Source organism: Felis catus, chromosome C2 (genome assembly GCF_018350175.1).
Source record: "Felis catus isolate Fca126 chromosome C2, F.catus_Fca126_mat1.0, whole genome shotgun sequence".
Taxonomy (NCBI): Eukaryota; Metazoa; Chordata; class Mammalia; order Carnivora; family Felidae; genus Felis; species Felis catus.
Genome location: NC_058376.1, coordinates 58,216,179 through 58,243,812, shown reverse-complemented (window position 1 = coordinate 58,243,812; position 27,634 = coordinate 58,216,179). Strand labels below are relative to the sequence as shown.

Genomic DNA, 27,634 nt, shown 5'->3' with positions numbered 1-27,634 from the left:
ATCTATGCACACCATACGTGATGTTGATGAGACGTGAGAAGTCAGTCTAATTCATATTCCTTGTAGGTTTCTTTTTTCTCCTCTGAATGTTCTTTTATTCTTTTAATCTTTGGTATTCTAAAATATCACAAGGTGGCTTAGTTGTTTTGTTTGTTTCTCTGGGCTTTTTGTTTGTTTGTTTTAAAGTTTATTTATTTTTGAGGGAGGGAGAGAGAGAGTGTGTGTGTGTACGAAAGGGGGAGGGGCAGAGAGAGAGGGAGAGAGAAGATCCCAACCAGGCTCCACACTGTCAGTGCAGAGCCTAACCCAGGGCTTGAACTCATGAACTGCGAGAGATCATGACCTAAGCCAAAATTAAGAGGGACGCTTAAGTGAGCCACCCAGGCTCCCCCTTTTTGTTTGCTTTTAAATTCATTTTGCTGTACGTGAGCTCTTTTAATCTAAGTATTGTGACTTCTGAGCGCTAAGATTCTACTTCTGGATACTTAGTAAAGGGATACTTTTTTCCCCTTCAATTTGCTGTGCCGTTTCTGGGACACCTACGAGTTAGATATGGGACTTCCTGGATTGGGTCTCAGTGTTTGGCACCTGAATCAGTCAGTTTGATCAGGGAAACAAAAGCCCTTCTGTGTGTTTTCGGTAGGAAATGTTTTAATACAAGGAACAAACATTGGAAAGGCTGGAAGAGGGCAAGTTTCTTGAACTGTTACTGAGTAGCTCAGTCTGCAGTCCCAGTGTGTGGGATTCTCTAGATGTTCATCTTGAAGCTGCTTCAAACTTCGCATGCAGCTTCTGCCTGTGCATCTGCTGGCCACTGCTCCGGAGAATAATGCCTCTTCTTTTCAACCTTCCGAATCACAGAGACCCACCAGCAGGCTCTAACCTGAAACCAGGTGGGGAGGGCAGTCTGGGAAATGCAGTTCTTCTTTCTTTGTGATGCAGAAAAGCCCTTAGCAGGCGTGGCAGCGAGCAAAGTGACAGAAACAAGCTAGCACAGAGCGACACTGGCTCTGTGCGTGTCCAAAATCCATCACATACTAGCTGTGACCTGGGGAAAATTTCTTAATTTCCTAATGCTTTAATCTCTCCAATGTAAAGAGAGAGACTAATATTACTAGCCACCTCATTGGTTTTCTGGGACAACTGTTTGAAATAATGCATGAAATGGGTGTGAATCAGTGCCTGACACAAATTCAGGGCTTTTTGTATATGTTGGCTATTGTAATTTTTTTAATGTTTATTTTTGAGGTGGGGGGGGGAGAGAGAGAGAGAGAGAGAGAGAGAGAGAGAGAGAGAGAGAGAGAGAGAATGAGCGGGGAAGGGGCAGAAAGAAAGGGAGACACAGAATCCGAAGCAGGTTCCAGGCTCTGAGCTGTCAGCACAGAGCCCGACACTGGGCTCCAACTCATCTCCATCTCCAACGAACTGGAACTGGGAGATCATGACCTGAGCCGAAGTCAGACGCTTAACTGAGTGAGACATCCAGGCGCCCCATATGTTGGCTATTCTAATTTTTCTTATTACTGCTTAATTATCTTTTATCTTACATTTCCACCGAGGTCATTTTGCTCTAAATTTTGAAAAAAAAAAGTCTTCAATATTGTTTTCCAGTCTATCCATTTTTTTATAGCAGTAATAATTTCAATCACAAAGGGAAATTTATTAGATTGTTTTCTTTTTACAGTGTCTCCTTTTCTGTTATGAGTTTATTCTTTTTTAAAACATTTTTATTTTAATAAGGTCTTGGGAAGATCAAGACTCCAAACCTTGGGTCTGTTTAGTTTGTCATTTTGTGCAGAAGCTGAAAGTTTGGGGTCAAGAGGCTTGGTCGCCAACAGCGCTTGGGCTATTCTGTCCTTGGTGGGTCAAGTCGTAGTCTGAGTGATTTACTTTCATACTCTCACCCAATTCGGCTCCATTGTAAGACACAGGTAGTAGTATTGTCTTTGTTTTTAACGATGAGATAACAGGCTTAGGTCAAATGACATACCCAGGTTACACAGTTCATAACTGGTAGACATACATTAATCATAGATCTATTGGTGACAAAGTTCAGTCCGTGACACTAGATGGAGCTCATCATGTGAAATGGCTGCACAGTACCCACAAGTATGGGTGTGTGCGCGTGTGTGCGTGTGTGCGTGTGTGCGTGTGTGTGTGTATTCATTCAGTCATTCTCTGATGAATATTTAGGCTTTTTTCAGGATTTGCTGCTATAAACAAGCCTTACACAGATATATGTGTACTGTGGGAAGTTTCTAATGCATCCTTCTATTATTGTCTAAAAGTAAGTCCTAGAAGTGAATTTGCTAAGTCAAAAATTACCCACATTAAGACATTTTTTATGATTTGACAAGCTGCCCTTAAAAAAGGGGGTTGCAGCAGTTGGCACTTGTACCATCTCAGTGTGTGAAAGTAACCTGTTTCCCACTTGCCCACCAATACATTGTGTTACCCTAACTTTGCCAATCTCATAAAAAAGGAAATGTCATCTTATTGTTTAACTTGCCTTTATTTTCATTTTTAGCGTGGCTAACCAGCTCTTCAAATGATCATGGGTTATTTATCTTTCTTTTTTTGTGAACCGCCAGTTCATTTTCTGCCTAGCTTTCTACTGAGACAGTGCCTCTGGCTGGTATGGATTTGTAAGTACTCTTTGGGGATAGTAACCTTTTGCCTGTCATTTATATTGCAAATATACTTTCCTGTTCACTGTTTCTATTTTTACCTTTCCTTATATGTAAAAGGAGTTTTAAGTTATTTAGTTTTTAAGTATTAGTATTTATGTGGTCAAATCTATCCTAATTAACTTTTACATATATTTTTCCCTCCAGTGGATGAAAGAGTGAAACCAACATGTAAGTTGGTCCACGAAGAGTGTGATTTATGATCTGAGTTTCGAAAAGAATCAGACAACTCCACAATCTCTTGGCCCAATTTCAGGAAATGGATGCATTATTTAAGATGGTGAACATTTTCACTTACACACTAAAGATTTACCCAAACCAACTTAAGAAGATTGGGAAGGATTTCCAACCTTCCAACCCAAGTTAGGTTGAAAGCTACTAAGCCCACCCTTCTACCGTGTGTCCTGCTTCAGACATGCGGTGTTAAAGTTGGAGTTGGAGTTCGATGTTAATGGAGGCCATTGGGATGGGTGCTAGTAAGGTTATCCCTCTCCTTAAACCTTGAGCTTCCAAACTGGTGCCAGCTGCTGACATCACAAGACTTCTCTGCTGTTTCTCTAATGTGTTGTTCTGTGTTTCTATTTAAGGTTGCTCCCAGGATATATGGAAATTCAGGTCATAGCTGAGTAGAGACCAGATTCATAACAAGACAGTTCGCCAGGCAAATTTCCCCAGCGTTCGCGAGAGCTTGTGAGGCCTGGGCTGCAGAGAATGATTCTAAATTGAAGCTCCAAGTTCAAGGAATGTGAATGAGGCACAGACTCTATTTTAGGGTAAAGTTTTAGTTCTTCCTGTTCCTGCCTTTCAATTAGAAGGATCGCTCTGGACCTTCCTCTTACCTTCCTTCTTCAGGGAATCAAATCTGCCACAGTCATGACTACCACAACTATCTCTACTCTTGCATTTTTTTCTTCTTAGGATATTCAGACAAATTTCTAAAAGGAAGCAGCCTTCTCTTTGAAGTCTGAATTCTTGAAAAGGAAGGATGCAAATACAAATTTCCTTTTCTTTAAAACACCACTTGGACCTCAACTTCTTTGAAGGTCTTCTTGAGCATCCATCTAGAACTTTTCTGTGGTATATTCAATTATCACTGTCCCTATAGCCTCATACACACATTGATGTGCTGGCTCCTTATTGGTTCATTTGCCCTATGAAATGTTTGTCCTCCTCAGGGCAAAACTGTGAGCTACTCATTTCTGTATCTATAGCACGTAACACAATGCATATATTAGGCACTCTATAAATGTCTTTTTATTGGATCTGTGTTAGAATAATAGAAAATGTTTGATTCCAACATGCTGTTATGACCTTGGCTCGGGGAAAGTGGGAGTTAATAGCTTCTGATACAAATTTATATGAAAAATAGCAGTATCCCAGTGGGAATTAGGTTAGATAGTCATTCAAAAAGGAAAAATGGTGACCTTCAGATAATCCCTTTAGGGGAACAGCCAAAAACTGAGCATAACCAGACGTGGTCAGAGAGCCTGTCTGCGAAATAGGAGAAAAAAATTTGGAGAGTGGGCTAAGCACACAGTGCAACCAAATAACACTTAGGCCATTGTATCCATTGACCAGCTTACTCAAATTTCATTGGTGAATCTTTTTTAAAAATCATATTAAATAATGCGCTAATGAGATATAAAATCTGGCATGCCAAGAGTTACTTGAAGATATGAAATTCAATATATGGATTCATTTAGATATCTCGAAGGAATGTTTTACATGCCAAACCTTCTTATAGTGTGCCTTTTCTAAAAATGATCAAAATGTGTTGCAGCAATTTTAGAGAAGGGCTATGCTATCAATAGAAGTCATTTAAGCCCATGTTTTGAACAGACATTTGCTAATTAATTCCAGAAATTAAACAAGTACCTAGATTTGTGTAACGTACATCCAGGAATAGTTCAGATAACGGATTTTTCTTCCTGCACAACTGATCTAATGCCTTTCTCATATTAAAATTCTTTCCATGCATTGCACACATGTACACACACACACAACTTGTAAATTATTTTAGGTTTACTGCAATTACGTTAAAACACTTGTTGCCCCCAAATGCCTTAAGATTTATAGTATGCAAGTCTCTTCGGTTTAAAATGCTGCCTCTTTGCCTTTCAGACTATTGGGCAGTAAAAAATGGGATTATAGGAACAGTCTCTGCATTTTCTGGAAAGTCTCCACAGGATAAGCCCCTCCTTAACTTCACTACCTGGCAGAGTCTTGGGCACAGATAGAATACTTATGGACTCTGGCTCCCCTGACTATGTGCTTAGTGAGGACTATGGGTAGGTATAAGAATGGCCAGATGACTTTTTGAAAGTAGGAAACAGCATTATATTGCTTCTGAAATGGTTTTTCTCTTACTAGAAAACTGACAGGGCTGGAGAATCCAGTCCCATATTGGGAATTCAGTTCAAGAAATGATGGTGTGCTCACTGGCTCCGTAGAAGAACCTGTGACAGGACTCACCGGGGCTTTGTTACTTGGTCACTTTGTCACATGCATTAGAGAATGCATGGGGTTGTCTCTTGTTTCAGCACTTGACTGTTTTATTTAGTGTTTGTTTTTAATTCCATGAAGTCTGTGTTTGAGCTACATTTGACATTGATAATGCTTCTTGGAATTACGGGCCATTTTGGTTTTCTGGCCTCCTTAAGAGGTAGTCCATGTTTGAATCATAAGCTTATTTTCTTCCCATCCCGCCTTAGCTGAATGCATTTGGTGGGCAACCCAAGGGTGACTTTTGCTGTTTGGTTGTGTGTTTTGTGGCTTCTAAAAAGTGAGCCTAGGGGCACCTGGGTGGCTCAGGAGGTTAAGCGTCCGACTTCAGCTCAGGTCATGATCTCGAGGTTCATGAGTTTGAGCCCCGTGTCGGGCTCTGTGCTGACAGCTCAGAGCCTGGAGCCAGCTTCAGATTCTGTGTCTCCTCTCTCTGCCCCTCCCCTGCTCATGCTCAGTCTCTCACTCAAAAAAATAAATAAAATAGGGGCGCCTGGGTGGCGCAGTCGGTTAAGCATCCGACTTCAGCCAGGTCACGATCTCGCGGTCCGGGAGTTCGAGCCCCGCGTCGGGCTCTGGGCTGATGGCTCAGAGCCTGGAGCCTGCTTCCGATTCTGTGTCTCCCTCTCTCTCTGCCCCTCGCCCGTTCATGCTCTGTCTCTCTCTGTCCCAAAAATAAACGTTGAAAAAAAAATTAAAAAAAAAATAAAATAAAATAAGTATATAAAGTGAGTCTAGCCAATATGGTTGTGGACAGTATCAGCTACACATTGCTGTGTTACCCATCCTTTTCCCCAAGAGACCACCTTAGAAGAAGTCAATTAGATACTAGAAATGGAATCGAATATTAGAAATACACACTGAGAAAGCGTGTAGATGCAGTAACATTTCTGTTGAGTACAACAGAAAATCACTTGAGGGCCCTGCCAGGAAGTCAGTCTATTCTTACTGAAGTCACGGTGTTCCCTTATCACCTGGAAAATTACCAGATATCCCTTGGTGATCATAATTGAGGTTGACTTTCCCTCTCTCATCTTTTCTTTTGTTTTATGTTTACTTATTTTTGAGAAAGAGAGAGTGAGTGGGGGAGGGGCAGAGAGAGAAGGAGACAGAGAATCCTCCCTCCAGAGAGGGAGACAGCGCAGAGCCTGATGCAGAGCTCCGTTTCACAACCTTGAGATCATGACCTGAGCGAAAATCCAGGGTAAGAAGCTTAACCAACTGAGCCACCCAGGCGGCCTTCTCATCTTTAAAAAGGGCCAACAATGGGCAACAAAGCGATGCAGCTTCCTACTGAAAGCATGAGACCATTGATGCCTAATTTCTTTCAGTGCTTTCCTGTTGGGGCCAGAAGTTCTTCTCCATTACTTGTGAGTGTGGTTCTTCAGGGCCTTAGAGCTTCCCAGGTGTGGGTCCCAACTCACAAGTAAACCCATGTGGGCCGTGACGCTGCATGCTTTCTTTACCAGCACTTCCAGTCACGCCTTGGTGCTTGGTGCTTGGTGCTTGGTGCTCGGTGCAATTAGCTCTTTCCTTTGAATAGTCCTGCCCTGGGCTGCTTTCTCCTTGTCACAGTGAGCAAGCATTATTCTTTCCTTTTTATGGGAGAAATAGAGCAGAGAGGAGTGAAATAACCCCAGAGGTGAAAAAATAAAAATTATCCATGCTTGGAACGGGACGTCCTAATTCTGTCAGTCATCCCGATGACTATTTCTGTGGAATATAAGAGGGAAACCAGCGTGTCTCCCAGGAAAACTGCCCTTTCAGTCCCAGGGCCTCAGGGAAGATCTTTGATGCATTCTTCTTCCTTGTTGTGCCCTCTCTTCATTACACATAGCCTTTCATGAAGCTTACAAGAAGGGACATGAGCACAGGCGCCCAGTTCGCAACAACCTGGGTGAGTAACCCTGGGCAGGGCAGCCGGGAGGGGACTCCGGGAGGGGCAGGAGGATGAGAATGATCCCACGATTCAGAGCCAACTTGCAGCTCTCCCGGAGTCCTTGACCATTGTTTTGTGAACTTAAGAAGAGGTGCCGATCTGTCCCTCACTCTTCCGCCTTTTGCTTGTAATGTCACCAACGCACACAGTTCCATCTGACTCACTGCCATGTTTCTGTAACCTTGGGCAATCACGTCACCTTTAAGGACTTTTGTTTGTTTACAAAGGGAGGATAATAGTCATGACCGCCTGCTCGCTGGAGCGCACATTAGTGACAGGTGTGGCAAAGCTGAGTGTCAGTGCCGGATTTGGTGGCAGCTGGACAAGAGAACTCAGAGGTGCTTGCCTCCAATTTTCCAGCTGAGTGGGCTTCTTCTCCAGAAAAGATCGATGCCCACCCTCTCCGATCTTATAACAACCTCGGACTTTCGTTCCTGAGATCTTTGTAGCGGTTTCTCACTCCTCCCAGTTCACATGCCTGAGAGGTAGGGAAAGTGGCTCAAGAGAAATAAAAACCGTATGTGTATTTTCTTTTTAATTTTTAAAAAATGTTTATTTTTGAGAGAGACAGAGAGAGCATGAGCAGGGGAGGCGCAGAGAGAGGGAGAGACACAGAATCCGAAGCAGGCTCCAGGCTCTGAGCTGTCAGCACAGAGCCCGATGCAGGGCTCAAACTCACAAACTGTGAGATTGTGACCTGAGCCAAAGTCGGACGCTCAACCGACTGAGCCATTGAGGTGCCCCGATGTTTTTTTTGTTTTTTTTTTTTTTTTTACTGTTTATTTATTTTTGACGGAGAGAGAGAGACAGAGCATGAGTGGAGGAGGGGCAGAGAGAGGGGGAGACACAGAATCGGAAGCAGGCTCCAGGCTCTGAGCTGTCAGCACAGAGCCTGATGCAGGGCTCGAACTCACGAGCTGTGAGATCATGACCTGAGCTGAAGTCGGACGCTCAACCAATTGAGCCACCCAGGCGCCCCCCAATGTATTTTCTTTTGAAAAGAACTGTCGTTCTTAACTTTTCTAGTTTTTCCTAGAAGATGGAATATTACAACTAGAGGAGACCATAAAAAAGAATACATGCCGACCTCCTTATCTCCATTAAAAAAAAAGAAAAAAGAAGAAAGATAATTGAGGCCAAGAGAGCTGAAGTGATCTGCTCAGTGTGGCACCGTCAGCTGCAGCAGTAACAGAATCAGACAAAACCAGTCTCCTATCTGCTGTGCTCTTCTGTTACTGCACGTCCAGAGAGCAAGGTACCTTCAACGGACCGTTCCCTCCACACCATAGGTTGATACTTCTCGTCCTTTCTTTAGCCATCCCTGGCAATGACAAAGTCTTTTTCTTTTTTTAAAATCACTCTCTCTACAGGGGCACCTGGGTGGCTCAGTGGGTTAAGCGTCCAACTCTTTATTTATCATGACACTCAGGTCCTGATCTCACGGTTCTTGAGTTCGGGCTCTGCATTGACAGCGTGGAGCCTGCTTGGGATTCTCTCTCTCCCTCTCTCTGTCTGCTTCTCCCCCACTCTCTCACACTCTCTTAAAATAAATAAATTAAAAAAAAAGATAAATCACTTTCTCTACAAAATCTCCATCATCTACCAATTTATTACCATCAATGAATATTTATTGAGAACTCGTAATCTTCAGACTACTGTACAAATAATTAAAAGTACACACACACACACACACACACACAGACCCAAACAGGGGACTCTAAGGAGGCTGTGGTTTGGCTCACTTGATAAATTAAAAACCTTCAAGATTATTTAATCTTGTCTCGAAAATAGTGCCTAATATGTTTCTCGGAAAGAGTGACTCTAGCAGAACTGAGGATGACCCATTGATGACCCATCAATGAACGTCTGTGGTTATTCACAGGGAAGATGCAGAGAGTAAAGAATCAGAACTGAGTCACCACCAAGAAGTTCAAAACCCACAGAGCAAAACACTGGTGGAGTCAGGACCAGAATGCCTCTGTTGGGCTATGTTTTATGTTCTATTGTTTGGACTACGAGTTACCAAAACAGCTACATTCTGTAATAATACCTCTTATCGAGGGCTTTTCCATCTTGCGGAGAGAAACAAAATGAGATGAATTTTTGAAGTGAACAGTCAGATTTCGGGAAGTCTAACCATTGGTTCTTCCCTATACTCAGGATTCCGGTCTAGGAAATAAAGCTAAATTTTGTGGAATACATATACTTGAACTTGAGGGCAAATCTTTTCAGGATTGAAGGATGGACCTTCTTCAGGTCATAGAGAACCTACCATCTGTTCCTTCACTGCAACATCCTTGCTTGGCCTCTGTGTGGTCTCTGGGTTTTTTTGTTTGTTTGTTTGCTTGTTTTTGTTTTTGTTTTGCAACTTGTTCACTTATTAACCACAAGCTTCCAGCTGCTTATACTGTGAAATCTAATGAGATTACAATAAAGCAGGTCCCATGCACAGCCGTCATTATGCAGAAAGACACAAGAGCCTCAGCTAAACACACCATAAAGGGTTTATCTTAAGATATGAATCCTTGCAAACATCAGCTCAACGATGACAAAAAGTTCTGCCTAGAGTTCTCTGCAGGAAATATTTTTGATATTGTTTTGACTTTAGGAAAAGAAAAACAACTAGACTTTGTGGGGGTTACCTAAGTGCACAGTGAAACTGCAAATTCAGACTGAATCCTGTCCTCCAAATACAGAGTTCTTATGTGGAAACAATCTCATTTTCATTTTGCTTTCTGGGAAACCCTCCAAGGCACCGTGAACTGCCAGCTTTTTGTGACCTTCAGTTTCCTAACTGCTCCCAAGGGAAACTTGACCTTGGAACTGTGGAGAGGAGGGGAACAAGTTGGCGTGGAGCAGGGCAGAGGTTTCATTCTCTCTGCTCATTTCCCAGAGCATATGGGTTCTCCTGCACCCTTAGAGCCTCTGAGGGCAAGGAGATGGGGACAAAAAGTGCAATGCAAATGCACATTAACCCCAATGCAAGGACACATACAAGACTGTCACATGGGATGGAGACTCAGATGGCCAGCTGGGAGCAGTTCCCAGGAATAAGAAAACATTCGGCCACCTGCAGATGCACAACTGATACAGGGCTCCTTGACTCCTCAGAGCATCGTAGGACCGAAATGAAGTTCATAAGGCACAAGAAAGCTTCCTGTAACGTTAGCTGGCTTCCATAGGTATCGGGGACACACCCATGACAGATTCCCGATTTGAAGAAGGACTTTCTTGGGTTTCCTATCATTTGGCAACTTCTTGACTCACAAGATACCATCTGGTCATAGAGTTAACCAAGAGAGGAACTGTGTATATCAAGAGACGCTATGGAGGCCCTGTAGCCCCTACCTACATATACTGTCCTATAAGCATATAGCCAATGAGAGGAGAGTGGTTTCTTAGCTTTTTCCCAGCAAGAATTCCTTCCATCTCTGTCTTTGCTTATGGGCACATGGGTTGAACAAATTTGCCTTTAAGGCAGATTTTATTAAGTATCAAGTAGTATCTTCATTTCCATTACTCAATGAAAATCTAATTAGAGTAACATTACCACACTGACCTGATAGAATCTCCGCCCAAAGCAAAGCGATCAACATTTGAGTAGGTCTCTGAAGCCTGAGAACAGGCTATGTAGTCAGTTGGCATTTTTAATTTCTGAAAATAGCTTGTATTGTCCCATTCCCACCATTTGTAAGCCTGAAGGATCCAGGGAACTGCTTGTTTGTTAGAAAAAAAAGAGAGCAAAGAATTTGGAGTCCTAAGCCTATAGGACTTGTTAGCAGAGTGATTCTGAGAGAGCAGTCACCTTTATGGAGTCTTAGGTTCCTTATCTGAAAGGATGTCATTTTACCATGACACCCTTCTTACAGGGTTATGATGAAATTAAATAAAACCAGACTAGAAACTTTCGACATATTCAACTTTCCCAAAGAGAGAAATTTGCAGAAATAAAAAAATCTGGGTACAATAAGTGAAAAAATTTGTCTCTGCGTTGCATTTAAATCAAACAAATAAACAAAACAATGTTCACAAACCAGGAGATAGGACAATTTTCTTTTTCACAGTTTCAGAAAGGGATGGAAAAACTGATGTAAGGGCAATTGTGTGTGTGTGTGTGTGTGTGTGTGTGTGTGTGTGTTTTCTTGTTACTTTCCTGGAGGAGAGGAAAACCACTGTGATGTTGAGTGTTATGCCTGTATGGGATCAAGAATGCCTGGCTGAGGGAGTCATAAATATGTGCCCTGAGGATCCAAGCTAATAATTTACAAAGGACTCCGTACTCTTTTACCCTTAGAATACAAATAGTATAGACACTGCTGAGTATTTTTCCCAAAACAGAGTGCCAAAGAACATGGGTTTTGGCCAGGCAGACCGCAACTCAAATTTCACCTCATCTTACTACCTGTCCAATATACGAGAACTGAGCAAATTGCGTAAGTTTCTTATAAGGATTAGATTTTTTAAAAGGTAGATAAAAAGGCAGGAGTTCATTTCCTGCACGTCATAGGCACTGGTTAAAGGTGAAATGTTGTTATGCGTCCTCATATTTCAGCTTCAACTTTTCCTCTTTATCCTAATGTTTTAGTTAGCAAAAATGATAGCATGTGAATACAATTCTTATGGGGTCAGCTGCATCAGGAAAGGGTACTTACTCAGCGGCCTTGGCAATGCGATCTCTATTTGTAATGCCTTTGCTATCACACGCTTAAGTATGAGGTGGGTCTGGAAAAAGAAAAAATTCTTTGTTCAAAGATATTCAGCCAACCACATTTCACGATGGCACTTCTTTATCTTGATCTTGTAAATGCTCAGGAATTGTGGCTGCTTTGGAATTTCTGCCAGACAGCTAATGGAAGTTTTAGGATGTATCCAAACAAAAGCAAAATGGAGGTTGGGAGAAAAGGGAGATTTGCTGCTGTGCCTTACTGGTTCACTGCTTGAGTGACAGCTGTAAGCCATTTGGACTCCAAGCTGACATGGGCCTCTCTGGGCTGCAGATACTGGGAACCTCCATATGATAGATTGTTGAAGGTTCCTCTTGCTTTAAGCCTCTTTCTGCCCAAATCCCTTGGATTTAGATGAGTAGAGATTAGCTAAGGTGAAGTGAAATTGTAATTATTAATTTTCGTTCCCAGAGAAGGACTGGAATGGTGTCATTTGTTTCCCTGGAAATAGTTCAAATGTTGTACTTAAGTTGGGGCTCATGTGTTTGAGTCTCTGGAATAGAAAGGGGCAGAGATCTAGCCTGAAAATTCCCTCGGTTTACTTAAGAAATATCCAGGACTGGGGGCACCTGGGTGGCTCAGTCGGTTGGGCGGCCGACTTCGGCTCATGTCACGATCTCACGGTCCATGAGTTGAGCCCTGCGTCGGGCTCTGTGCTGACAGCTCAGAGCCTGGAGCCTCTTTAGTTTCTGTGTCTCCCTCGCTCTCTGCCCCTCCCCCACTCGCACTCTGTCTCTGTCTCTCCCTCTCAAAAATAAATAAACATTAAAAGAAAGAAAGAATGAAAGAAAGGGGGGGAAAAAAAAGAAATATCCGGGACTGGAAAGACTGCAGTGACTGTCACTCCTGGGACTGGGAACACTTCCCTCTGCCCCCAGCCCATTGTTCTCTTTACTTGCTCTTGCAGAAGGTCTAGTCTAGTCCATGCTGCCATTTTGGTAATAGTGGTACCCAGCTGCCCTCGAGCATGGCACATCCAAGGGCCAGTGGAAAACCTCTGGCTTTGTTAGTCAGCCTTGCTTTCCTAGGTGACTGCCCTCTCAACACCCACACACCCACAATTTATGTTCCTGCATGTGCTTAACTCCACGACTGCCTTGGAAAAGCATTGGATAAGGAATGAGGCAGGATTTGGTAGAATCCTGGCTCAGCTTATGACTGAGTAAACATGGGCAAATTAATTAACTTCTGGGTTCAGGACACCTGGGTGGCTCAGTCGGATGAGCGTCTGACTTCGGCCCAGGTCATGATCTCACAGTTTGTGGGTCAGGCCCCATGTCAGGCTAACTGCTCACTTTGGATCCTCTGTCCCCCTCTCTTCTGCCCCTCTCCCACATATTCTCTCTCTCTCTCAAAAATAAATAAACATTGAATTAACTTCTGAGTTCTCATTTCCTGACTTGTAAAAGGACTAATACTGTCTATCTAGTTTAGTCAACCCCGAGAATAACCTCCCCCTACCTAATATCCAATATGCATGAAATGGGAAGAAAAGCTGGATATATTCTCAAGGGCCACCAGTGTTTTGGCCTATTCCAGATGCTGCAGAGAAAGGACAGGTAAGACCTATCTGTTTCTAAGGCAGCCTAAGGGATTATGGGTAAATCTGGCCAATGCATTGGAATGCTCTGGCACACTTTCCCCAGTTCCAAACCACCTCCATCACATGCATTATCTACAAACGTTCTCTGGAAACCAGCCAGGCACACACTTAACATTTTACAGAGTTAATATCTTCACAGAAATGTATCAGTTACCATAATTCTTCACCACATTCCTGGGAGTTAGCCACAGACTCAGCCCAAATCACACATGGGATTTGTGTCCAGGCCACCCTCTGCAGTGGCTTACACTCCTGCATCTAGTTAACTTCCCGAGCCACATAAAAATTCCGGCCACAAACCGCACCAAAGGGGATTCACTGCAGTTCCATAAATGATTGACAAAAATACTGTCAAACATTACCTTGTTGAATAAATTGCCCGATCCCTCTCCTAAAGGGAGTTCAGAAAAATAGGGCTTCTCTTTCACCATACTTCTAAAAGTGGAAGAGCTAGGAACCATTGCGCAGACCTGACAAGTATATGGGTAACAATATGACAACATTTCTGGAGGGGTTGTATTCCGATCTAAATGTTTATTTAAAATAACATATTTTTGGAATGTGTAGACTTGAAAGAAAAATTCCATGTTTTTTGGTGATTACTTAATAATCTTATCCCCCCTCAAGAATCACTTGCTAACTTGTTCTATAGTCAATTTTTTCTCTCTAGACCTCCAGAAGTAAGGGAAGCTTCTTCAAAATCACAAGCTCTTATGCCTGAGGTGACATCAGGTATTCAGTTTGTTCATGAGTCTCGTTCGTGTTCATTTATTGTTGAGCTAGGAAGGAGCCTGTGGCATTTACTACTCTGTGTAGGATAAACATGTCTCTGGTCAGCTATCACTGCAGAGAACAGTTATCTTCTACATTGCCTTGTGTCTCTTCTATAGAGATAGGCATGGGCTTTAGCGGTCTTCTGTCAAAGTTAGGAAACAGCCTTTCGTCAGTAAATGATTGACCTGGCCAGCCTGGGTGATAAGCTTAGGTAAACAGACTTGATTCTGCTCCAGCAATTTGAAGACTTTTAACTCCTTAGGTTCCAGAGCCGAATAATGCACATGGCTTTCTGGGAAATCCTATCGCTCGAGTTCGAAAGCTTTTTGCATAGACAGTGTGTTCCTCAGATTTATAATGCAAACTGTCCTGGTATATCTTGAAAGTGGAAAGAACTTATGCCAGCAAAATCTGGAACAAAACCATGTTTGAAGAGTCATAACTAATGGAAGAATTTCATGAAATCACAAATACAATTTTTATGACGAAAGATAGAAAACTTTCTAAACCTTTGAAATATGTAGAGGAAACACAACAATTTTCAAAAGGGAAAGAAGATGGAAGAAAAATACAACCCACTTTGCAGAACACGTTGGTGGACGAATGATTGAATTCTCTCAACATGCACCCACAACTAACACATCTCCTTCAGTAGACCATCATCAGAGACTCTCTGGCTACAAGGCTGGGCAAAATGCCTGTTTTGTGATCTTGAGAGAAAGGCCCATGACCAGACAGATTGCCTACCTTGATTGCTGCTTTTGGAATCTGGACTCTTCTCTCAACTTCCTTCCTGACTCAGCAGTGGTGTCCCACGACTGTTCCAATCCTGGCCGAAGAGTTTGGGACGATGGTAAGAAGCATCAACACAGGATTTCACTTTTTCTCAAGCACAAAATCAAGGTGTTCCCCTCCATTTCCTTTCCCGCTTTCACTGACCCCTGCGGACAGTGGTCACGAGCTGCAACTTGCTTGCAAGCAGGTATGTTGACAGATGTGAAGGAGGGAACCTGTGCTGGTTTCAGCTGCCTGGTCTGGCCAATCACTACAGACCAGTCCAGGCTCTCAGTCCTGCTCAAGCCCAATCAGCGATCTGGATGACAGAATCAGATAGCAGCACTGCAGGGGAAGAAAGCAGATTTGTTAGCGATTGACTATCCAGAAAAGCAGTGGTCTTTCAACAGGATCTGTGAAGTAGACAGGTATATATGGGAGAAAAATACCTTTTATTTCACTTCTTTTTCCTGTAGCAATCTCAGAATGCAATTTCAGAGTCATTTTAACAAATCTCTCATTTAATAGAATTTCTTCTATTGAATTCCTGTCTGGTGAGAATCATTTGGAAATTCCTTGAACAAATATGGCTGCCACTTACTTGAACCTTGAAATTTTATTCCTATTTTATAGATGAGGGAACAGAAGCTCAAAGGGGTAATAGTCATGCAATGAGTAGGTGCTTAAATCAGGATTCGAACTCACTATTCTAAAACCAGTACCAATGTCCAATGTCCATACACTTTCCATAGTACTCTGTGGTAGACTGAAGAGGCCCCAAAGATGTCTATGTCTGAATTCTTAGAACCTGTGAATATGTCACCTTTCGTGGTAAAAGGGACTCTGTAGATGGATCGAGTTAAGAATTTGGAAATGGAGATTGATTATCTTGGGTTGTCCATGTGGGCCCAGTATATCACAGGGTGCCTCAGAAGATGCTAGGATCAAGAGACGTGGTGACAGGAGTGGAGTCAGAGAGAGAGATTGAAGATGCCACGCTACTGGCTTTGAAGAAGTCAGGAAGGGCCCCTGGCCAAAGAAGGTGGCTTTTAGAAGCTGAAAAGGCAAGGAAATGAGTTTTCCTCTAGAACCCCCAGAAAGAACACTGCCCTGCTGGCCCATTTTAGACCTCTGACTGTAGACTTGAAAGGTAATACATTTGTATTGTGTTGCTGTAAGCCACTGAGCTTGTGATGACTTATAGCAGCAATAGAAAACTGGGAGAACCAGAAATATTCTGCCTGATGGTGAGCTCTACCTTCTCGAAACAACTCATGGGTCTAGTTCCTCTTTGAACATCAGGCACTCAGGGGGGCAGTTGCAAATGATGGGGAAGGACCCTGGGAGGAGACTCAGAGACCAGTTCCAGCACTGCCTTAGACCAGTCATTTATCTCTGGCTTTTAGTTTTCTCTCTTGTAATATTAGCACCTGGACAAATGTTCTTTGGTCCCTTTTATGTCTAAATTCATAAGATTCTCGGTTAAACGTCCAACTGTGGCTCAGGTCATGATCTCATGGTTCATGGTTTCAAGCCCCACATCAGGCTCTGTGCTGACAGCGTGGAGCCTGGAGCCTGTTTCAGGTCCAGTGTTTCCCTCTTTCTCTCTGTCTCTCCCTCACTTGTGTTCTCTTTCTCTCTCTCTCAAAAATAGGTAAACTTAAAAAAAATTAAAAAAATTAAATTCATAAGATCCTAATATCTCATACAACAATTCAAAAATAATTGAAGATATCCCCATCATGTTTCTCTTAGTCTTTTTTAATTTATTTTTTGTAATTTTATTTATTATGAGAGAGAGAGCAAGGGAGGCTCAGAGAGGTAGAGAGAATGAATCCCAAGTGTGGGGCTGGAACTCTTGAATTGTGAGATTATCACCTGAGCTGATATCAAGAGTCAGATGCTTAACCGATTGAGCCACCCAGGCTCCCCTTTCTCAGTCTTTTCTAAACACAACATCCCCAGTTCTCACTGACACCACTTCTAGACCCTTCACCCTCCTAGCTGCCTTTCTCTGAAAAGGCTCCAATCTGTCCACCTCCTTCTGAAATGTGTTGTTTGGACTCGTGTGGGATACCCAGCCATGCCTCCATATCTGCTCCTGTGCCTGGTTTCTTCCATCTCCCACTGCCCTCTCTTGGTAGAGCCCTTCTGACTCTCATTCTTTAGGGTCTTTTGGACTTTCTTAGTCTTTCCTTTTTATCTTCTTTTATCCAAACTTACCTCTTGAAAGAGAGCATCCATAATCAACAAATTCATATGTCTTAATTTAGTTCATTTTTTAAATAGGAAAGACCAAAATCTTCTAGAGCTAGCCTATGTCAGCCATCTTTGCTTGCTTAACAACCTTGAAATGATAGTTAATTCTCACAAATATTTGAAAGACAGCGGTATGTAAATTTCTTAGAATCATAGATTCCTTTCAGAGTCTGATGAGAGCTATGGATTCTCTATTAGAAAGATGTGCTCATAGTTCATAGTTTCAAATTATTTTTTACTTTTTTGAGAAAGAGAGAGAGAGAGCAGAGGGGGAAGAGGGGCAGGGGTGCATGGGGAGAGAGAAAGAGATAGAGATGAGAGAGAGAGAGAGAGAGAGAGAGAGAGAGAGAGAATCCCAAGCAGGCTCCATGCCCCACGTGGAACCCAATGTGGGGCCCAATCCCATGACTGTGAGATCATGACCTCAGCTGAAATCAAGAGTAGGACACTCAACTGACTGAACCACCCAGGCACTCCAGTTCCAAAATTTTGTATGTCATGTCAGGGCATTCTGGCACCAATGAAATAGACCACTGAACCCTCTGAGGTGTGGCAGGTTAGTTCTAAACCTGCAAGGTTGTTGGGGAAGGGGGGAGCTTTTGCAAAAGGCAGTCTAATGTCTTCTTCCAGATCCATTTATACTTCATGGAGGCCTACAAATGAGACTCCTGGGCCCAGATTGAGCAAACACCCATTAAGCGTCAAAGCAGGAAAGTCTTTAGGCCACAAAGCAGAGAGGTTAAACAAAGAATAGCTTTCGGTGGCCTTCTTTTGCAATAAGAGCTCTGCTTCTTAGGGCCTTTCTCCACAGGATAAGTCCCATTCTTTAGACACCAGGCCCCTTAGATTAAAGCCATCTGCTTGCCTAAGGCTTCTCTCAGTTGCATGATGCTACTGGACAGAGGCTGACAATTCTGTGTCCCCTTTCCCCACCCATGCTTTCCAAAAACACTGCCCAGCTGTGCAAACACCCTGGTCTGACTAGCACTTTTGTTTAACTGGCACTTGCCCAGGCCATCCTGGGTGAGGTTTGAGGCACATGGGCTTTGGACACTGTTCCTCCCTTGCAACCTTCTACCCTCTCTGAGAATGAAAGGTTTCAAGTCTTAAAGATAATAACAATCCTTCAGTCACAGTGAGCAGATTTGCAGAGGGATAAACAAAAAAACATACTGCTGATCAAGAATTCCTTTGGGGAGAAAAAAAAAAAAACAACAAAAATCCAGAGCATTCAGGCATTCTAACCTCAGGGATTCACAGAAGAGGACTCACTTTCCAAGTCAAAGAAGCAGGGTCTGGTCTCTGCATCGCACGTATCTCCAGCGCAGCCATCCGTAGGACTAAGTGACTCAGGCATCTTTCTCCTGCCACACTGGATGGCACGGAGAGAGAGCATGGACTGAGCACAGACTTCTACAGGAGACATTGAGAGTCTCCTTATGAAAGAAGAGGTGGTTTTCTAGCTGAAATAGCACTCTGTTTATATACTTATTTACTTAGTTAAGGATGTTTGAAAAGAGCATGGCCAAAACCCAATTCTTGACAAAAGCGTGCAGTGGAATCAACTATGGTGGTTTTCAGCCTGGAAAGGATCATAAACAAAGGCCATTCCCATAGCTTCACAGTGGAATTTTTTTAAAAACTTAAGGAAATTTTATATCATTGTTGAAAAACCCAGTATCACTTGCCATAGAGAGAAGGTAACCATAAAAGAAAGAAAATGCACACAAAATTATATTAAATGCTAGCTGGACATTACTGGCCTTTTGGGGGTTGTTGTTTTTGCTAGAAAAACAAGGGTTAGAGAGTTTTCGTCACTAAGCTGAGACTTTCCTCTCCACTAATCAGGATGATTAAGGGATTGACGATATAAATTCTATTCAAAGCTATGGCCATCGTCCCCCTCGCATCATCTGGCACACCTCCAGTGGTGGGAACCCTACTCACTCTCAGAGCAGTGCACAGATAGTCCAGTGATTGTGCAACTTTCTCTTTCACTCTCTGAATTTATCTGCTTTCCTTCTTATTAATTAGCTCCTGCTAAGTCATTAGCAATGACACAAGAGTTAGTAGTCAACCATGTTGAAGGGATTGTGCCAGGTACTCTTTGGAGGGGGTGGGTGCAAAGTCACCACCCCCAATACTAAGACTAACTACTCTTGAGAGTTTACTGTGTGCCAGGCTCTGTGCTGAAATGTTTTCTGTATAGTGTCTTATGTAGACTTCTCAAAAACCCATCAGAGCAGGTATTAGTAGTCCTATATCCTGTATATTTAGAGATGTTAGTTTTGTTTAGAGTTATACAGTCGGGATGTGATAGAGCCGGGATAGAAACACAGGGCTATGCGTCTCTGAAATGCCTGTTGCCCCAGCTCCTGTACTCAATAGAATGTTCATAAGCTAGTTGTACTATGAAAAATTAATTTGTACATAATATACGCGCTCCATTTTCACAGAGGCAATGTTTCAACCCAAGTGTGTGTTCAGAAATTGAGGCAGTAGTCTTTGCAAATACACCATGTGGATGTTGGGACTCAGACCTATCTCCATCATGCCATTTTCTACTAAAAGCCAATGGGGATGACTGAAAGTGGTGCTTATGAAAGCCCATCAGAAGACCATATGGTAGGGGTGCCTGGGTGGCTCAGTCGGTTAAGCGTCCAACTTCGGCTCAGGTCATGATCTCACGGTCCGTGAGTTGGAGCCCCATGTCGGGCTCTGTGCTGACAGCTCAGAGCCTGGAGCCTGCTTCGGATTCTGTGTCTCCCTCTCTCTCTGACCCTCCCCCATTCATGCTCTGTCTCAAAAATAAATAAACATTAAAAAAAATTAAAAAAAAAAAGACCATATGGTAGATTTACTAACCATGACTAAAAGTACAGGTGAAAAATCTATGATGTGTTCTTCGATTGCTATGTTAACTTGAACAGAAGTAGAATCGTCCCTAATTTGCTGCTGCACTATGTGAAATGAATGATTACTTAGAATTAACTTCATCTCTGCTAAATTCATACACAGGTGTTTCACCAGAGCCCATTATTTTTGCAGGGCATAGGGCAAAAAGAGAAAGTCACTGAAATTAAGTGGGCTCAGGCATTCTACTAAAAAGAATTAGGAATGAAGAAAATATTGGAATCTTCCTTGCCAACAGATTGGACGCCCACTCTAATCTCTGCATTGTTTTATCTCGGTGCTTGGCAATCACTCAGAGTAACATGGGCTCACCATGGTGGTCAGGTGAGAATAAGGATGCAGGACCTGGCCCAAGCCTAGCAGAAATGGTTGAAGTGCTGAGGGCAAAGCTTAGAAAAGGATGGGTGACAAGATTGGGTACACATTTCGTGCACGGCTCATCTTGGGGACTGCAGGTGTGGTCAGCGGATTCCAATATGTCTTCATCCAAAGTCGTATACTAAGATATTTGATTGACACTGGGTCTATAACCTTAAAAAAAAAAGATCAGAAGTGGGCCAACAATAAAATGTACAGAGAAACAAGGAAACATGCCTGCTAAAGCTTTATATTTATTATTAGGTTTAAGCCTATTTAGGTCGTTCAAATAAAATACAAGAAAAGACATAATGTCATCATACCTATTAAATTGTTTTTTCACAGTTAAAATGAGGTAATCTGGCTTTACAATGTTTTAGGTTGAATTAAGCAGAATAATCCAGGTTACAAGAAAGAAGGAGAGATATATTTGAACAATTATTTCCTCGGAGGGAAGAAGCCAAGTGAAACGTGTGTGAATAAGATAATTAAGCCACAAAATACATTTCAGAGTACCAAGCAGCATATAAGTTAAGTACCAAACTTAACTCTAACCTTAAAATTGGTACAATTTACTATTCTGATTTTATTATTTTTTGTTACTTAACTTAGCAAACAGCATGCACGGTAATATAAAACAAGCATAGAGGACAAACAGAATATCTAACAGAGTATTTATCAGATTCACATATCATATCTGAATTGACCAAGACTTATTTTCACTATGACAACCTCTGTATTTTCTAATTGCTGATCGGCGAGGTTAAGTATAACAGTTGGCATATACACAATACAAACACTGCCTACACAGTCTGTATGTGACGCTTATTAACATAGGGGTGCAAACTAGTAAGTATAATAGCAGCAAGGTACCGCCGTGCCTAGAATATGTTCTAAGATTAATCATGTTGATACTACAGATTCATGACTGAAGTGCTACTAGTGCTATAAAGCAGTAACATATGTTAAACTGCAAATATACAAAGCAACGGAAGGCCTATCTGACTTCAAAGTGCTGTGCTTCTCATTGGGCTCCAAGCTTGTGAGCATGCCCCTGCGATTTGAATGAAGTATTGGCCCCAAGTTCTGGGCCCCAACCAGATTGTGTGTGTGTGTGTGTGTGTGTGTGTGCACGCACACATGCATGCACGCACACATGTGTGTGTCGGGGTCAGAATTACGCATTTGGGACCAGTAAGGAGCAATAAAAACCACTGTGACAGGAGTGGGCTTGGGCCCCATTGAATGTGTGTGTCTATTTGGATGAATTTCACCGGTATTCTCTTATTAACAGTAATCAGCAGATGATCAAGGATGGCCAAGAGGAGAGGAGAGAGTGGTATTCTGTGCAGATCAGAAGGAATGAGAAGGAAAATGCCTCTAGACTATTGAGGTTATCTCAAGATTGTGGGATTGGATTCCCAGCAAAGAGAAGAAAAATATTTTATCCAAACTATGTGGCTTAGAAAGGAGTTTGAAAAGTACTAAGAATAAGTGTCGTTGGAGAAAAGACCAGAACACTGTATCCACTGCAGGATAGAAAGAGTTATCTTAGAATATTTTCTGAGCATTTAAGACTGTGCTATTTCAACACCACCAATAGCATTTTGTACTGTATTCTTCCAGGTTAAGGGCCAGTTCAGCAATATAGTACCTTTCGTGTCACTATTTCTCCTAGGAAGCTGGGGAAGCCAGAAGGTAAGAAGATAGTAAGTCTCTTGGGAGAGTAAAGAGCTGTTCATTACCATTTGGAGTTAGGGTGAAGTTTCCAGCTAAATCACTTATCACCTAATCAATTCACTCCTGTGTGTCCCAAGGCAACATTTCTGAGTGACAAAGCCATGATGGCAAACACTAGGAAGCAGTCTGAGGCCGAGGGCCGAGGACTACTGCAAAGTTAGTGGAATTGAGAGGGACAACCATGCTCTATGCCACACAGAACAAACTTCCTGTTCGTATGGACATTTGACGTGATCAATTTCTGTGCATTTCCTTTTGGCATAACATGACTGCTTAGCATGCATTTAGGAAAGCCCCTCTTGGGAACTCAAGTGTGTCGGCAGATTTCATTCAGCTGTATTCATCTCACTATATGGATCACTACGGTGCCACTGTTGCACCAGCTGTCGTCCTAGACCACACTTTTGAGAAATGAACCCAAAAAGCATTTCTTCACACACGCCACACGAGGAAGAATTACCATAACTGCACACCTCGCCCCCTGAGTATAAGGCATTTAATTTAATCATAAGGGACCTGACATTTTGGGGAGCTAGTTGACCAAGGTTTGCAGAACATCACTAAGGTACCCGAAAACATCTTTATTCCAGATTAAGGAACCGAGGTGGATTTAGCACAGGGTTGCTTACTTGCTCAGCCACGAGAGAGAAGTCTCATGGCTGTGCCCCACTCATTAGGCCGTTCCATTTCCCAGAACCTAACAATAAAAATCTGCAGTCAGCCAATAAAGAACATTCCAAAAACTTCAACTGGGCCATGAATTCATTCTGTAAGACGGCCTGAATTTGTGTAGCCCTACTGCGTCCACGAAAAGAAATCGTTTCATTTCCGTCGTAATCTCTTCTGTTTCTCCACCTTTAGCTTAGCACTAAGCTTTCTCGCCAGGTTGTAATGATGTCTCTTTGGGGAGCACTTTCTTATGGCAGGATTCAGAAAAACAGAAACAGAAAATCCTGACACACCACAAAACTGCATTTAATTCTAGAAGGCTCCACTTCATTGTCTTCTTGAACAGAAACATAACCTTTGTGATGTGAATATGAGGTCATGAAAGGAGAGCCAGGATTCTTAACCTTGGTCATGACCTGGGCTCAGATCTTGTGCTTTTGAGTCTATGTAAAAATCCTGGGTTTGGACTGTGGCTCAACTATTTTCAAGAATTCAGGGGTCTGGTCTCACTGTTAAGGAAAATAAATTACTAGAGAGTCTAATACAGCATATATATCATTTTGGGGGGGGCATGACACCCTTAGGTCTGTCAATAATTTAAAAATTAATCCTCAATAATTTATCATTCCCTTCCATCAATTCCATCTGGACTTCTCTCTCTAATCCTAAAGATATCTTTTCTGCCCATGAAACCACAGTGGTATCTCTAATAGGCTCCAAGTTCAACCCTTTAAACATTGCTCCAATCTAACCGAAACCTGTGATTGTCCCCTTTGCCACAAAGCCATGGAAATGTGGCAAATGGTCGAGGGAGTTCATGAAAAACCATTTGGAGTTACCATTTCAGAATCACTATGGCCTACATTTCAGAATAACTATGGCCCCAAATCCTATGAAACTAAAGCCCTCTTTGGCTCAATCAAGTAGCTTTTTCGTTGATCTTGAAGTTAATTCTGAGTAAGTATGGTGGGCTTGTTTGATCTCGTGAGAGTGAATGATGCGGTTGGGTCAACCATTTTTATTGTTGGCAGTTGTAGAATGAGTCATAGAACTAAAGTCTCCTCTCCCTCTGTCCCGTCACTGAGTCTTCTGCTTGGCCTCATGTCCAAGAGCAGAATGCATATATCCTTTGCATTATATCGAACAACTTTTTCCTGGAGCAGAGATTCTGCCAAGTCAAGGTGTTTATCAAGGGCGAACTGCCAATAATCCTCCTATCTCCCAGAACTCTTGTGTAGAATTTCAAAATGCAAGCCAGGCTGGCAACCCAAATCAGTATGAAGGAGTGAACACCTGCATTTGCCACATAGAGTAGGACTCCATGCACACGACCTTAGGACCATTTTCTGTGCTTCTGTGTCACGCTTGATGTCTTTCCTCTTACTATGCAAACACTGAGGTGCACTTCAGTGTTACAACCCAAGTGAAGTGCAGTTATGTATCTTAAGACGAAAGGAACAAAAATCAAGTAAACATTTCACTGAACAGTCAGCAGCCCTTGGGTGTCACTGGCATCCTCTGTAGACACCCTGCCAACACACCTGGCCTCGTAGCACCAAGCACCTGGACAAAGCTGAGGCTCAAATAAAACAGAGCAGAATAATTCTCCTCTTGCCTCCTGATCTCTTTGCCAAGTAACAAAGGGTTAAAAGAGGGGAAATGACCTAGTCCCTAGCAATTGACCAAGAGTTAAAAAGAAGACCAACTGAAACAATGAGACCACAAATAAAACCCTGAGGGGTGGCCAGGAATTTCAGAGCTTGTCACTGGGGTTTAATATTAGAATTGAAGAAAAATTGAGAAAGTGAGGGCACTTCTTTTCTTACCCCTTCCCAGAGAAGGCCCCCCAAAATTTGATGATACAACCCCAGGAACCTCTTTGGAGAGGGGGCTCAAATGCAAGAACAGGAAAAGTTAGACCAGATTTTCCCGGAGGCATTTGTGTTGTGGCCCTCCTCAAACTGCAGAAGCTGGAGGTCAGGGATTAAATTATTTTACAGACAGTAGAGGCTGGAAGACCAAGATTTGGGGGTGTGCTTTTGGTAGCTCACCCCGGATACCCGCCATTGCAGGAGACATGTAAGATCCAGCTGTGAGCATGGAAGAATAGAAATGGGAAGCTCCCGGGGGGGTGGCCTAACGGTCTTCACACAGACACACATCCATCCAGGATTCCACGTTTATCTTTCCTCCTTAAGAATCCAGATGCTGACATTTCCTTAGGGATCCTCAGACAGTCCTGAGGAGCCTCAGTATGTACACACTCCATGCCCAGTTTTCTTTCCAGCTCCTTCCTTTTCAACCTTCTACTGGAGAGTCTTCCTCAAGAACTGAGAGTTCTTCATGACCCATTGTATCTTCTGACCCAGTGCGTGGCCTGGCAGTGGCTTCTCAAGTCTGGACCACACCCACGCATGAACACTGTCCCAGCATGACTGGGGGAGCTGGGAATATCTGTAGCTGAGTCAGAGGTCGCTCACAGTGCTGAAACGCACGGTCCTATTGAAGGGAGAAAGATCAGGGCGGCATCGGGCCTGGGTGAAAAGAGTTCGGGAAGCTCCTTTGTGAGTGCTCTTGAGGTAAGAAGCACTGAAGATACTTAATCTATAAATAAATAAGTGGATAAATAAATAAATAAATAAAACACAAGAGGACTCTTTATAGATAAGTACCTCTTACCAATTAAAAAAAATCCCCCCTCGAGTTTCAAAGCCCTCATGCAGTGGTGATTAGCAGGCTCAGAACAACCTGCAAAAAGGAGAACAATCAAGACACAAACTGGAAAAGTTCCCACGCTGGGTATTTCTCACTTGATGACCCACAAGTCATCCTAAACGTCCCCGAGGTAGTCTTGTTTTCAAGGAGTTACAGAACAGCTCCCAACCCACTTGGAGCTTCCTCCTTAAATCCATTGCACTTTCCCATGCTTCCTGTGTCTGCCTCCCCGGTGTCACAGACAAGGCGCCTTCCATGAGCGTTGTGTCTCACAGCACAGACCGAGTCCTAGGCAGACGACAAGGAAATGCGATTCCAAGATCTGGCTCGAAGATCCCACTCTTCAAAAAGGACTTTGCCAAAATGATGCAGGAGTTTACCTGGCAGCCATTTTGGGGAAAGCTACAGATTTAAACCAAAGAAATCGGGCGTGCAGCAAACATGCATGTCTATCTCCTGTTGGGCCCCACACTGAAAGGATCTTCCACCACTGTTCCTTTCACTTTTAAGAAGGGGCCAATAGAAATAGAAAGGGATCAATGTTTTAAAACTGGGAAACACATTTCTGATACCAAAGGCAGTACGTACTGTTTATCTAAAGAATGAAGGTGACCAGTTCCCAAGCATAAGCTATGGAAGAACAGATTATGGCTGGTACAGCCTGGTGATAAAGAAGTCTTACTCTCTCAGGGAAGAAGTGGTGACATTCAACATGCCAGAGAGAGCTGGTGCTTGGCCCTTTTTCCCCTCAAAGCCTCGGGTTGATGTTAGGGCCACCCCATAGGGTCATCCACACCTGCAATGAGCCATTACTTTGACTAAGGATGCCTTTCTGATTCATCTCCTCACAGGCTCAAATACAACATCCTGGAAGAAAACAGGAAACTGGGCCAATTAGGGGACACTCAATGGAACCTGGAGACTCCATTTCCATATTACATCCAACATCATGAGCCACTGGGGAGACCTTGACCTTGATCACATGAGATATGCTTCTTCCCTTGGACTTAAGTTTTAGTCTCATTTGGGAAAAATGCAATTAAAATCTCTGTAGTTTAATCCAAATGGCCCTATGAAGAAGGGAAAACACCCTCCTCTTCCTACTTCCCCATCACTGCCCAGGGACCATCCTAACAGGAAACCCTTCAGAACTCTGGCCTGGATCAACAAAGTCAACATTAAGTTAAATAAATTAAAAAAAAAATCAAATCAGCATTTAGCCAAAGCTCTATCCTCCTGTAGGAGGTCGTTCAATTCAATGACAGTAGTGGCAAAGTCCACCAGGTCCACGAAGTCCGATGTGATGATGTTGACACCCATGGCTCCGGGCTTCTGGGTTTTCACCCAGTCCAGGATGGCAGGAAGATTCCTGCACAGAAGAGAGAGCAGGAAGCAGAGTTTAAAAGGACTCTTTCAGAAACAGAAATAAGACGTTTCCATTAATGTAACAAAAGTATGTCAATAAAAGCACAAGCCCCCAGAAGTCCATCTGTTTAAGCTTTATATCTCTTTGAGGGATGGAGTGATGTCAACTCCAACAGAGAACTGTACTTTCAAGGTTTCTGCGCTGGAAGACAAGATTATTTGCCGCAAGCACCAAAGAGACAGCCATGTCAATGGGACCTTGAAAGACTAAGATCAAGACCTAATTCTTGGTAGGCTTTTTAATTATTTTTAACATGAAAAATTTCAAACATATTGATTGCAACACTGAAAGAAATTTATAGTAAGTGCAACCACCATCTAGCTTCCAGCACTAACATTTTACAGCACTTGCCACATAACTGTCCATCGACCCACCACTCTATCCTTCCATCAAAACATCTTACATTTTTGACAAGTTCCAACTGCACACATCTACACACATGCCCTAATGCCTCAGTATGCATCTCATTAAGGAGGATTCAATATTTGTTTTAATCTGTTTCTCTTTTGACATAAACTTGCATCCAATAAAATGCACAAATCTTACATGTAA

At 42.8% G+C, this 27,634-nt stretch overlaps 2 protein-coding genes and 1 long non-coding RNA gene across 9 annotated transcripts in view; 1 reads left to right on the top strand and 2 right to left on the bottom strand.

Moving 5' to 3' along the window:
• PHLDB2 (pleckstrin homology like domain family B member 2) overlaps window positions 1–15,231 on the bottom strand; it is a 231,668-nt gene extending 216,437 nt beyond the window's left edge. The window contains exons 1-2 of one of the 2 annotated variants that reach the window (XM_045036916.1): window positions 14,977–15,231; window positions 11,781–11,850 (exon numbers count right to left, since the gene is read on the bottom strand). The gene's annotated coding sequence lies outside the window, so the exon portion shown is untranslated. The remainder of the gene's footprint in view (window positions 1–11,780; window positions 11,851–14,976) is intronic. The other variant, XM_045036924.1, reaches the window with a different exon arrangement.
• LOC123379950 lies at window positions 1,292–11,161 on the top strand. Of its 2 annotated transcripts, XR_006585053.1 has the most exons (5): window positions 1,292–2,645; window positions 2,835–2,967; window positions 3,275–3,460; window positions 8,155–8,383; window positions 8,920–11,161. It is a non-coding gene; the product is annotated as an uncharacterized LOC123379950 (long non-coding RNA). The 2 variants fall into 2 exon arrangements; XR_006585052.1 differs by having other exon boundaries at window positions 1,292–2,967.
• Window positions 15,232–20,766: 5,535 nt separating the features above from the next.
• PLCXD2 (phosphatidylinositol specific phospholipase C X domain containing 2) overlaps window positions 20,767–27,634 on the bottom strand; it is a 50,048-nt gene continuing 43,180 nt past the window's right edge. For all 5 annotated transcript variants that reach the window (XM_045036914.1, XM_019839700.3, XM_003991618.6 and 2 more), the window contains exon 5: window positions 20,767–27,025. In XM_045036914.1, the coding sequence (XP_044892849.1) occupies window positions 26,866–27,025 (160 nt within the window). In that variant the 3' untranslated portion in view covers window positions 20,767–26,865. The remainder of the gene's footprint in view (window positions 27,026–27,634) is intronic.